The sequence below is a fragment of the Fringilla coelebs genome, assembly GCF_963513975.1.
Source record: "Fringilla coelebs genome assembly, chromosome: 6".
Classification (NCBI taxonomy): Eukaryota; Metazoa; Chordata; class Aves; order Passeriformes; family Fringillidae; genus Fringilla; species Fringilla coelebs.
In genome coordinates this window covers 9,878,343-9,892,004 of record NC_140034.1, presented here as the reverse complement: position 1 = coordinate 9,892,004, position 13,662 = coordinate 9,878,343, and the positions used below count along the sequence as shown (strand labels likewise).

The following is a 13,662-nucleotide window of genomic DNA, read 5'->3' as shown; positions in this document are numbered from 1 at the left end:
ACCCCTCAGCTGCTGCTGCCATGAATTGCAGTGAACTCTGGGGCAGTTTATATAATGGTAGGGCTCACCCATAGCCCTGCAGAGAGAGATGAGAAGAGAGCACTGCTGTTTGTCTGCAGCTCTGCAATCAAGAAAAGCTGTATTTCTTGTTTGATTTCATAACTCGGAGTTCAGTCACCACTCCTAAGGGAGGTGTCGCTCTGCGTTGCTGCTCTCCTGTTATAAGTTGAAACCTGCACTGTGTTAACAGCAGGGGGATTTTCTGCTTTCTGATCTGGGTAGAGTTACTTTTATTTTAAGTCAGGTTGCTGGTTTTTTGCACTAACCCAATCACTGTATTTTGTGTATATGTGTGAATAAAGCTGCATAAGATAAGGATGTAATTTTTTGGCAGTAATTTGGCAGTATGATACAACCATCATAAAGTCACCCCAGGATAAGAGGCTATAGTATTTGGTATGGAGAGGGAAATTGGAAATATCAGACTATTGTTTATATGATGGTTTGGTTTGGAAGTGTAAACAGAAGGCCTTAATATCTTGAATGCAGTCTCCCTGAATAGAGCGATCTATCCCAAGCCATTATAAGTATAGTATGTAAATAGCCATTATTTCTTTATGTACACTGCTTTAGAAACATTCTTTCTGCTGTCCCACACCAGAAGCTAGTTTATGTTTGTTCCTCACTTTTGCATCCACATTTACATGATGCATTGTGCTGTATCACTTAAACTCTTCACAAGCACAGGCCACCCAAGTCAGAGCAGGTTACTGTTTTCTGTGCTGTGCCAAAACTGAGTATCTCTAATTAATCACTCTTATCCATAAGATAAAAAAAAGTTGTGAACACCAAGAGATGCAGCTTTTTGCACTTCACTTGCTTGTAGATTAATTTCTTACTTAAGAACTGTTAGTTATTCTTATGTTCTTGGGCTCTTTGACTTAACAAAAAAAGAAGATTGCTGTGTGACATGACACACCAAGACAGCTGGTTTATTCAGTACAATGAAGATGCTTGAACTTACCTATGTGACATAAATACTGTTCCTTCTTGGGGATGTAAACTTTGAGATGGAGGATGCAGAGGGTGTGTTCTAATTTCTTTTTTCCCCTGCGTGGTGTTCTGCCTCGCTTACAGCAGTTCTGAGTAAATCTGAGATGAAGTGGGTCTTCTATGTATATTTGTTTGTCTTTGGCTCTTGCATCACATTTGCCTTTTGTTCTGCCTTTTAGACTTGTTTGGCAAATGGAAAACTGACATCTGTGGAGTCTGCAGCACCAAACACGTTATGTAGGCTGACAAGGTTCATGACCAAGCGAATGTTAACTCAGGGGAAGGGCAATCTTTATCTTCTTTTTAATATAATTTGGAATTACATCACTATACTATGTCTGCATGCATTAAATTTATCTTGGAGATGTTATTTGGTAGAGTGTACTCCAAGAGTACAGGTATAGGCCTGGTGTAGGTCTGACTTCTGAACCTGTCCTCTGATCTCTTTCCTTGGTCTTCTGTTTTTGGCAGTGTGTTAGTGCTCCATGCCAAGGCAGGTTTCCTCAGTTCACTCTTCAAGTTGGTTGCAGGCATCAGGGATGCTCACAGTTGCCAAACGTAGTAGAATGCATTTGTGGAGTTTTGGCAGGGACTCCTACCTTATGGAGGATAAAAGAAAAGCAAGCTGTGATACAATTTTATTGCCATCCCTTCTTATAGAGGAGGCTGCTTTTAAAGAGTTAACCTATTTTTAGAAGGCTTAAGGAATGTATTTATTGCTAAACCATGCTACTTCTTCAAGTACAGTGCTCATGTTGAATGTGGTTTGCCAGGCCCATGAACCTCATGCAGAACAAATGCACAGGCTCTGCACTTCCCTGGGTTACTCCTGCAGGTCTCTAAATGGTTCTGGAAAGCTCTTGGAGGCCTTTGAGAGCTACTTGGATAGCTACTAAGTCCAGCCAGGTGGTTTCAGAATCATGCTGGACAGCTTATCAGAAAGAATGAAGCTGCAGAAATGGTTTATATTTCTGTTCTCCCACTCCCACGGCAGTAGGAATCCATGTGCTGAAATGTGACTGGACGAATAAAACAACGCCAAGCCAACTGCTTGTGACCTGGTTAATGGTGTATGGCAGTTTTTAGAAAGAAGAGACTCTAGTTGCTGACAGGGAAGAAAAGTTCATAGAGTCTTATAGGAGAATGCTATATTTTGTCCTGACTTAATGGATTGTGTAGTTTTTAGTATCTCTGGTAGCATGGCAATAGAGCAGGCTTCAATTGAGACTTTTAAATTTATTCTTGGTTTTTATATTTCTTTTTGGAAGTGGCTGTCTGCTGATTGCAAGAAATTGCAACCGTAATTGGTGTGAGTAACTCTCTGCATGGCTGAGAGCGAGTCGTTATTATGCACGCAGATCTTTTATCTGTCTTGCTGCTTGGGAGTTTCTCCAAAATCTCAAAAGCTTAACTCATGAAGAAAAAGCAGGCAGCTTTACAGCATGATCTATCTTCATGCACAATGCTCTGAGCTGTTGGCTGCTGTTTGTTAAACCTCTTCCACTGCCTTGTAGGAGCCGTCAGCGTTACCAATGCTGCGCTCCTACACTGAAGTAGTAAAATTTTGAAATCAATAATGCATGACTTGGCTTCTAATAATGCAACACAAACAAACTATTAGTTAAACAGCTGGCTTCTGGCTCTAAATGTATAATCAGAGTTAATTGAATCCTTGCTATTTTATTTAATCATTAATAACTACCTAATAAACTCTGGAGGTGATTAGCAGCAACAGTAAGTGCATTTGTCATCTCTTACATCTGAGAAGATCAAGGTCTGTTTTCCAGACATGAATCCAGGCTTGTATCAGGTCAACTACTTAACAGTGAAGTTCAGGTCAGTGTATGACAAGTAAATATCTCACCTATGCCAGACCAGCTGCTAATTCTTCTGTCTTAAATGGACCTTCATTTCCTCTTTAAAAAGTGCGTTGTCTTTCATGAATTCCCTCCCTAAGAATAATTTTAAAATCAGAGTTGTGAGAATCAAGTACTACAAGTATACTTAATAGCATGTCTTAATATTAAATTAAAAAGGCCCCTTCTTTTAACAGTAAACTGGGAAACAGTTTGGAGAGCCAATACCAAAAAGAAATTCCGAGTTCACACCAATATGAACAGGAATGTTGGACTTCTGCGAATCTTCCCAGGAATCACTGCCGCTGCTGTAAGTGTCCCCACTTCACTTTGGAAATGGCTAAAGTGATGCTCAAATACTTGTAGGAAAGCTGCATTGTTTGGAGCAATGGTTGGGGTTTGGAGGGGAGGGAAAGAATCTGTCTTCTTCTGATAAGCATTTATTTGAAATATCAGGGCATTCAAAGGCTATGTCCATATGCCATAAATGATAAAAGCTTTTCAAATATCTTTTGTCTAAACTGCCTGGGCTCTGGAACTTAAGATTAATTTCTTATCAGGACTCATAAATAGGTCAGGTGTGGTTTTCTAGACAGGTGCAAGCTACAGAGACTGGGAAAATATTATCCTGGTGCATATTGAGGCCTATTAATAGATATCTTGTCAAAGAATAGACAATATGGTGGGTGTAGTATGATTATTCCTACAACTCTGTTTTCTTTTTCAAGGTTCATTTTGTCTTACACTGATGGTTCACATGACCCTCAGCATTCATACAGAGCTGAAAATGAAAAGTGTGATTTTGCTGCTGAAAATGAGAAGTGCAATTTTTTTGCCTTTAGAAATTATTTTGCAGACTGTGATTTTAGGTAAATTAATCTTTAAATTTTTGTCAAATATAGTTTCCATTAAATTGACAGGTCTTTTGTGGCTCTTGCCTTCTTAAATTGAATCCAGTAGTTTAAGCAGCACTCCCCAATTATATCACTATTCTTTTTAGGTGAATATGAACAGATGGAAAGACAGAGGGGTGGTATATTTGCAATAAAACACCAACTGCATAGTTAGCCTCATGGGAGTTTACAGTGTATTGCATTTAGCATATGCGATCAGCAAGGAAATATCTAGGTTGTTGAAAATACATCTTTCTAGGAAGAGGACTTTGCTAGGCATTCTCTGACAGCATTCTCATACAGTGAGGCACAATATCTACTTCAGTGTCAACTGGCCCAGAATATATAAGTGTCTCTGAGTTAAATCAATTTGGTTTGGGGTTAAAAAAACTTCATGCTTCGTTCGAATGTTCTTTCCTGAAAGGTGAAACGCTCTGTCTCTTAGGCAAACATTGGTTAACCAAATTCTTTGCTAAAGCAAAAAAAAATCTGGGCAAGGGTGTGGAGTTCTAATCTCAGTTAATAATTCAACATTTATTTCATAAGTGTAACTGTACCTTTTTGTTGCACCAAACAGTGGTGCAACAGTACAGCCTGGAAATGGCACTTGATCAATAGCATCCTTTTTCACATCAGCTAATGACTGTACAAAACAGTTTATTTTAAATTTTAACCCTCCAGAAATTTTAAAGGAGGCCAGAGAGGAAAAGTCTAATTTTTAAAAAGCTTATTGTACAGTCTCAGTTATTACAAAAGGGAAACACAGAAGGCTGTAAGAAGACTGTAAGGCATGAGAGCCTGTAAGACTATAGCAGGAATGAGAGCCTGTAAGACTATAGCAGGAATAGGCCACTTCTAAAAATGCTGTGCCATACATGAAAATTTTAAGGATGACCTAACATACCTTTTGTCTCTGTTCCCTGTCTTGTTTTTAACCAGGTAAGAGCATTTCTTCAGCCTCCCATTGAGGGCATAGTACTGGAAACTTATGGCAGTGGCAATGCCCCAGACAAGAGAGAAGATTTGCTGGAAGAACTGAGGAAAGCAGCTGAACGCAAAGTGGTGATCCTGAACTGCACGCAGTGCTTGCGTGGGGCTGTTAAAACAGTCTATGCAACAGGGCAGGTGAGGGGTGTGCAACCACTTCATTCCCCACTGCTGTGGAAAACAAACATCCCACTCATACTTGCTTTAAACTTCCATTAGTCCCAGCGTATAAAACCAGGTTAATTAACTCTAAAGTTGTTGCTCATAAAATAACTACATCTGAAAAATCTTAAGCTGGAAGCATTTAAACACATATCTACAAACAATATCCTGTTACTCCTGGTCTGAATAGTCAAAACAGGCAGTTCAAATCCCAAATTAGTGATTGCTCGCTCCTGTCATGTGCAGCACTCCAGGATACTTTGCATTAGATCCGTAGTATCTCTCTCAGAGGGATTCCATTGAGCTAAAAGCTAGCTTAGGGGTCAGATGATCAAATAGAGTAGTATTTGATAGGATAACAGTTGCTTAGCTACAATGTAGGAGCATGAAGAATGCCTGTAGATGCAAGCAGTATTCCAAATCCCAGTTCTTTATTTGACTGGAAGTACAACTGAACTCAGGGTGAGATTGAAGAAGGAATCGTCTGTATTGAAGAATGGAAATCAGTTTAGTTTAACCCACGAGGGTTGGCTTAAAGTAGGTTTTGTGTACATACTGTTAATATTCAGCGAATTTTGTAGTGTGTTTCTGCCACAAGTTGTGTACCAAAACACGACATCACTGGGACTAATAAGAGCACAAAGCTGTATAAGAATATGTGCTGCATGTATTAGTGGGAGGGAAGCTGGTTTAACTGGCCTTTAGAAAAGGACCAGATATTAAATAGCCAAGAAGCACTACCAGAGGGTGACTCATCCCTCTGCCATGGACACCTGGTTTTGTTGGGAGCAACCACCCGTCTGGCAGAGCCAGCCTCTCCTTTGACTGCATGGCAAGCCTAAATATCCTGGTCTGGTGCTGAAACCTGCCTCTTTTAGCTTTGGTTTTGACACAGCTTTAGATAATATTTGCACAAGGACTGTTTTGAGTATCCAATACAAATGGATATTGTAAGACTTTCTTTACACCTCCTTAGTATCCAAACTTGGTATTTTCTGATCTGGGCAATTATTTGGATATTGGTATAACTCTTGCATAACTTTATGGAGATGTTTTGCGAATTAGTGACTTTTGCAAAGATCTCGTGCTTTGTAGCAAATACTGTAGGAATATGCAGATGATATAGAACAGCTCACTCAGAAGGGAAAAAGCAGTTAAGTCAATAAAAGACACCAAATTTATATTTGAAAAACAACATGAAAATGAACCCTAGGTTTTATGTGCTCTTCTGCTTGAAATGAACTGCTAACATTTATGGAAAGACAAAGAAAACCCGTTTCCTATGCTTTGGTTAAAAGATTTTCCAAGTAGACACTTTAAATGGCTTTTTGCACTCTGATCCAGACTGTTGATACACTGAATTAGAAGATTCTGCACAGGTCTTATTGAACCACTTTAAGACTGTGTAGAAATGTGTTCCCTTCTGGCTTCCATTTTTGGTATGGAGTTTGTACTATGTTGCTTCAGCATCAGTTGTTGGAGGCTGCCCTGTTTTCTTGGCATTTTGTGAAGAGAACACTGACCAAGGCAAGTCCTACAAAATTACTTCACACTTATTCTTTCAATGCCTTCTCCTTTTCATGAGGAACGGCTCAGTGGAGGAAGTATCATAAGTGAATGCTGTAAAGTTGCTGTAATGTTAATTTTACTTTGATTTTTCTTTAAATGAAATATTTCAAAGGTCTTTGCATATGGCTGTGCCAGTTTTCACTATTTGAGCTAGTCAGGTAGGTCAGCTGAGTCCCTGGCTTCCCTTGAAGAGTTTGTTTTAATTACCTGAATGTCTGGCCTCTGATCCATCTACACAGTAGAAACTTATAACTGAGGGGACTTTAGGTATGGGAAGGAAGCTGGGAAATCCCTTCCACCTCCTCTTTCACAAACCCACTGAAAAAGCCCTAACTGTTCTTTGGTTAGCTCTGCAGGACAGAAAGTATTTCTCACCTTCTCTGTATATGGTTTCCCATGAGACTTTAAAAAAATGTTACTCCGGCTCTCCCGGAGGTGGTTAATGAGCTAATTAAGGCTCTGTATCTTGCTGAAAATATTAGTTAAGCCACAACAAGTTTTGAAGCTGTAGCTTGTGTACAAGGTATTTAAAAGTAAAATGCAGTGCAAAGAACCTAGTTCAAGATGCTTTATTGTGAGGCATCACATTATGACAAAGAAGGTGATCTGTGATTTGCCCAGGTACAGTTTAATGACAAGAGATCTGAAATCTCCTTTGCCTTTGCTGTCTTGTACACTTACAAGGCTTGCTGATCATAGCAAAGATCCTTCTTCTTTTTGCTTTGTTCAGACATTTTATTTTTTAACTACCAGAAAGATAAGTTAAAAGGTCATCTTTTTCAGTTGTTCTTGTCAGAACTGTGCAAATTACATATTTCAGTTGTATCTTCTAAATCATACACTGCTAGTGCAGCCTGCAAGAATCTGAAAGCACTCCCGCTGTGAGCACGCTGTAGTGCTGGAATTCATCCAAAGTAATGCCCCGTAAAAGAATGGTAAATATGTCTGTGTGAGAACAGCCTACTTGGCAGTGTTCAAAATGCCACTGGGTTAAAACAGAGTAACTGCAGCTTTTCAATAAAGGGAATCTGACAACTCTGCAGATAGCTGATACAGACCTGTAACCTTTCCCTTTTAGCATAGTAAGCGACCGTGACAAGCATTTGGTGGAATTCTTCAGTGCTATTGCAGGAAAAGGAATTTAAAGTAAAAGTCATCTTTATTCAGATTGCTCTAGTATTTGGTTGGTATTTGATAACTAAAAATACAAAAATTACAGTGGCAGTAGGAGGAGCAAGAGAGTGGAGGCTTGGCTGCACACTGCATTCTGTGTAGCTGCTCATCTTCCAAGCACCTTTTCTGTATGTGCAGGTATTTCTGAATGCTATGCTAATAAGAAACATTGTTCCCTTTTATTCAGACTCTTGCTGATGCTGGAGTAATTCCTGGAGGTGATATGACACCAGAGGCAGCCCTAACTAAACTGTCATACACGCTCAGCAAGGGAAACCTTACCTGGGAGGAGAAGAGGCAGGTAAATATTTCAGTGTGACCTTGAAAGACTTTAAGTTTCACATCTACTGTGCTAACTTCTGCTTAGCTTCATGCCTTGAGCTGCAGCTCAAGATCCTTTGAGTACTGCAGGACATGGGCTGCCCTGTAAAAGGGCATTTAAAAGCAGTTGGTTCCAGAACCATAATGTGAACAGCCCATGTTTTTGTTTCTTTTTTTTTCTTATGGAAAGTACTATTAAGCAAACAAATGTATGAAGACAGGGAGAGAAAAGAATTCTCTGCATAAGTCAGGCAAAGACCATAACTGAGCCATAAAAATGCCATTTTTAAATGTTAGTAGTCTAGCTTGGACACTTCTGTACTGAAAACTGTGTGGAAGTTCTTATTATGGGAGACTGAATCCCAACCCTACTGAAGTCAGCAAAGATCTTGTAACTGATCTTAGTGTGGTGGAGATTTCATCCCAGACCCATTCACACAAAGCTTGTTCTGAAAATAAATATTGCCTACAGCCTCTTCCCTTACAGCATTACTCATAACAGTATTAGATTTTATTTCTCTAAGAGGAGATAGACTTTACAATGCATAAAAGTAGAGGATTATTTTAGAACGAGTTGTAACTCTTTTTAAAATCAGAGTCCCTTTAACAATGTTCTTACTGTTCATTGGTTGCTTAATTAAGGCTTTTTTCCCTGCAGGTTACATAGCTGTTTATCATGTTCCAGAGAATATATAGCTATGAATTAGATAAGGGAGGAGCATGCTACAGGAATGCATGAATTTCTGTGTTTGTATGTAGTGAAATCTTAATCCTGACACTTTGGGAGATGACATCATGATGAGTCACTCTCCAGACTTAACACTGCAGGCACATGTGTATCTCATGATGGTGCTTTGTTTTTATTAAAACCATAACAAACATGATCATTATTTCATGCTCCACATCTTCCAACCAGTAGCAGTGCCTGAGACAAACCTATTTGGATATCTGTGATGCTAAGTGCAGTGGCTGAAAGTACTACTTGCTGTGCTCAGACACAGTTTCAGCCTCTGAGCTTGCAGCTGTTTGCTAAAGCTGAGAAATGGGCAGAGGGGAGGAACTGTGTGTGGCTGGTGAGGATGCCCAGAACATACTCCCTGCAAGGACATGCCTGGCAGGTGACACAGTGCTGTGAGGAGCAGGGGTATTGCATGTGTTTGTGCATTTGTGATGGAGCTGAGAGGGCCATAACACACAGAGTAATACCATACAATTTCAGAAAGCTTAAAGCATCCACCCTTCTTAGGGTTCTTTAGCCCAGCCTTTTATACCCCCTATGGTTCATGCATTGCAGCTGTGTGCCCTCTGTTCCCCTTGTGACTGGTCACTCCATGGCTCATTGCTGTCAATGCTGCTCACCTGCTGCTCACAGCTGTGCCCATTGGGGATGAGGTACAGTGGGACCTGGCCCCACTCCCAATTACCACAAACTGTGTACCTACACATCTGCACTTCAGAAACCCCAACTCTTCACTGAGACCCCTTTGGCATACTCACTGACCCTGGAACTCACAGGCACTAGCTTGGTTTTTTTTTAATATTCACTTTAATCTTCTTGCACAGCAGATTATTTAGACCTGGGACAGGAGAAACCTTCCCAGTCTTGCTTGGGTGTGTGAGTTAAAACTTAATTTGAGATCCAGTTTGCTGAGGTGAGATAGCTGACTTACTCAGGTGAGGATTTGATGATAAGGTGTTTTAGGTACCATGTCACAAGATAATTCTACATTTTCATGTGCTGCCCTTTGGATTGTGCTATACAGTTTTTGTGTGGTGGTGTGCTGGACCTCCTTTATATGGTATGAAAAACAAAATAACTTTTGCAATTTCTTTGAGTTGTGCAGGATTGGTTTCCTCATTTGACTCATTGTACAGACCCACAAACAATTGTGCTGGCACAACTAAGGGAACAGCATGCTGCATTGCCTGGGCAGGAATGAGTTATAGAGACCAGGAGAAGAAGAAAGCCTGGAAATATGTTGTCTGTGGCAATATCTTCAGCTAAACATATCACCAAACAATAGTCTCCCAAGAGACAGAAGCTCTCCTGAAGCTGGAATGGTTATTTTAGGATTCTTTTTCAACATGAAGAGCAAGGAATGTGCCCCCCAGACACATACAAATGTCTGAAGAGCTGGTAGGACTGACTAAGGCACACAGGGTTTTGCACTGGGTGCATTTAGCACAGGTGCCAATTGCTAAGGTTACCTGTGTAAAGCAATGATCTCAACCTGTCAAATTCTAAAAGTGTGCCAAAGCAGTTGGTATCCTCTGAGTTACATGTATATGGGACTCTTCCAGTAGACAGCTATGGTGTTGTCAGCTCTTGGAGGGTTTTTTTTTTAATAAAGGGCATGCCTAGACATAAGTAAACCTGGGGCATTCCTCCTGCCAACATCACATCTGTTTCTTGCAAACTTTCACAATCCTGCTTTTTAAAATTCTAATTGAAATAACTGTGTGCTTTATAGCTGCATCAGCAACCTTTCCTGAAAGAGTGCTAGTGTGTAAAAGTGTCAGAATTGAGGAAACTAGTTGCTTTTTCTTGATGACTGGCTTCTATCTGTGTTCTCCGAATTTCCCAGACTCTGTCATTTAGAGTATTTTTATTTCTTTATTGCCCTATTCAAGTACTTTCTACACATGAATTGGCTGACCTTTTTTCATTTTGATTTGGTGGGTTTGTTCCCAGTTATATTGGAGGCACCCATCCTGCAAACTCTTACATGCCTATTTGGATACCGAATGACTGCTACTACTGTAGATTTTCTGCATTCAAAGCTGCATTTATGTCCAAATTGTAACAACAACTGGGCTAATGGAGCTGTTTGAAAACCCATGGAAATACATGACTGTCTACAGGCAGCACTGGGCTTTGTTTTGAGGTCTATGTACACAGTCTGTGTAGGAGTCCTGAGGTTTGTGAATGCTGGCAAGAGGCAGCAGCATTTCAGAATATTCTGGTCTTAAGCCTCACTCTGCTCATTACTCATTATCTTTGTGTTTTTAAGTAGGCTGTAGCTTACCCCACTAGGGAACTTTTGTCCACATATTCTAAAATTTGGGGTGTTTTGTTATGTGCTTATTTTGGTTTTCTTTGCTTTGGAAGAAAGTTTTCTTTGCCTGTCTCTCTCCCTCCTTTGTCTTTTTAAACGTGCAGTCTGCATGGGACAGTAACTATTTCTTTAATCTTTTGTCTGCATTCAATTAGTTTCCATAATTCCTCCAAACAGTTTTCTAACTTGATTCTAAGGGGTTTTTTTATTAGACTACCACCATTTTTTTTTCTCTGCTAACAAAGGGTTTGATTACTTGCTTTTCAGATGCTGAGTGAGAATCTAAGAGGAGAAATGACTGTTGTACCCACAGGAGCCAAGATCTCTTTGAGAGATAGCAAGTTTATTCAAGTGATTGCCAAATCTCTAAGTATCAGCAGCAAGGAGGTATATACTTAAATATTTAAAATTAGTATCATGTAAAGCTGTAAACTGTGTTAAGAAAGCCTAGATTAAAGATGAACAGCAAAGCTGAAAGAAAATTGGAATATGGTGTTAGGGAGAAAGGACACAATGACAATTCTATAACTAAAATGTTTTTAATTAAAAGCATATTAATGTTTTTTCCCCCCTTCTTTGTAGCCCCCTCTTGGGATTACTTTCTTGGCTGGCTGGTTGCAATAACAAGCCTCAGACAGATGCTCTAATTCAGGGTATCAATGATATGAAGAATTGCTTTATATTTTTGTGGTCAAATGTATTGACAGTTTGGAGCAATCCAAATAATAATGGGTAAAACAGCTTAATTTTACATGCAGTCATAGAAGGCTGATACTAAGGAAGCATTACACAAGTGTAATTTGTGGTGTTTAGTCCCTCCCAATTAGAAAATATAATATAAATATAGATAATGTAGTACTGGTTATACAAATACTCACTTTTCTCTTGACTTGGGTTCAGGGAAGATGGGATTTTTATTAACTAATGAATACTGAATGTATTCTTTAGTTCTTCTTTAGTAAGCATGAGAAATGGGAGAATATTCAGGGGTCCTAGGAGGCTTATCAGTGTAGCTTTGAAAGTACAGGTTACACAAATATCTAAGGAATAGCATTAATAAAATGGATCCAGTCTTGAGGATATGGTCTTTTCCAACTCTGCCCCAGCACTGTTTCTCCTACTGTGCTGATGTGTAGCTATGGCAGTACAGAGATGGCCATTAGTTTGTGCACCTTAAATGGTTAATAAAGATATCAGGTACTTGTAGTGTTGCCAGAGAGGAGTATAAATCTTACGGATGTGACACTGACAAAATGTAAAATAAACACAAGACTTCTTTCCTTCCAAGAACTAAATGCTACCATTTCTCAATATACAAATGACTAGTTTGGAAACTTTACATGAAAGCAAGGGCAGTGGTTTTACGACTTGGGTGTCAATCACATTAGAGGTGAGTCTGATATTAAATGTTTAATTTTATTTGTTTCTCAGGAGTTAGAAGCCGTACGAGATGCATTAATTCCACCTTTGGCTTGTGCTGCAGCTAAACTGGGTGACATAGATGCACTAAGAGCCATAGCAGAAATGGTAATGTAGAATGAACAGTCTGTACAAAACATTAATTTTAAAATAAAAATGTAATTGATGATAAGAAACCTATTTATGGAAAGTGACAACCTAAGCTTTCGGGTCAAGGTGCTATGACAGTTACAAGTGGTTTCTAGACATCTTGGTCTTTGCCTTTCAGAACTGGTATGTTCTTGTCCCTTTCTGGTTTTCAGCTGTTTACATTTTCTTTTGAACTGTGAAAATACAGGTAGATTAAAATGCAAGTTCTTATCTGCTAACTTTGGAACATTTTAAAATGATTTGTGCTGCTTTATTTTCGCTTAACTTTCTTTATGCATATTCATAGTATCCACCTTTTAGATGTAAATCTGTCAGGAATAAAAAAAAGAACCTGAAAATTATATTTAAGCAAAACACAGGGCAGTGCTAATTCAGGATTTCTCTCTCCCCAGAGCACTGACTTGGGTTATGCCCAAAGAAGAAACAAGCATTTCCCTGTCATCTCTTTTCCTTTTTCCCCCTCTTTGCCTTGGTTTACCCTACTATTGAGATTTTGGTAATAGGCCTCAAGAAACGATAAATATATCTTGAAAGAAGAATTAACTAAGACAAGAACAATTAGCAGTCTACAGGAACAAAGCTGCTGTATGGTGTGCTGTAATAAAAAATATATTTCAGTGGGAAACATGCAGGAGGTGGAATAAATATCTTTATTGGCACTAAAACAATGCTGCAAGATAAACTTTATGTTTGACAGGCTTATTTGGATACTTAATGGACAGGCTTAACTTTGGACAGGCTTAACTATTTGATGGCAGAATTAAAATGTGGTGTATACATCCTACTGGGTGACGTTTGCAACAGCTTGATGTGCAGCCATTATCTTTTTGGCATGTGAAGGATGTGTCCTTTTGTAGGGTGGAAACCTGAGCTGTGGAGACTACGACGGCCGAACTCCCCTCCACATTGCAGCCTCTGAAGGGCACCTGCCCTTAGTTGAGTATTTGTTGATGTCTGGCGCGACTGTTTATGCCAGAGACAGATATGGATCTACCCCACTGATGAATGCCATCAAGTTCAGGT

At 39.4% G+C, this 13,662-nt stretch overlaps 1 protein-coding gene across 1 annotated transcript in view; it reads left to right on the top strand.

Annotated features, from left to right (window-relative positions):
• Positions 1 to 13,662, top strand: part of ASPG (asparaginase) — a 45,810-nt gene that overhangs the window by 16,418 nt on the left and 15,730 nt on the right. Inside the window, 6 exon segments of the mRNA XM_084208518.1 lie at positions 3,107 to 3,219; positions 4,742 to 4,927; positions 7,881 to 7,994; positions 11,338 to 11,457; positions 12,502 to 12,597; positions 13,497 to 13,660. Coding sequence (XP_084064644.1) covers positions 3,107 to 3,219; positions 4,742 to 4,927; positions 7,881 to 7,994; positions 11,338 to 11,457; positions 12,502 to 12,597; positions 13,497 to 13,660 — 793 coding nt within the window.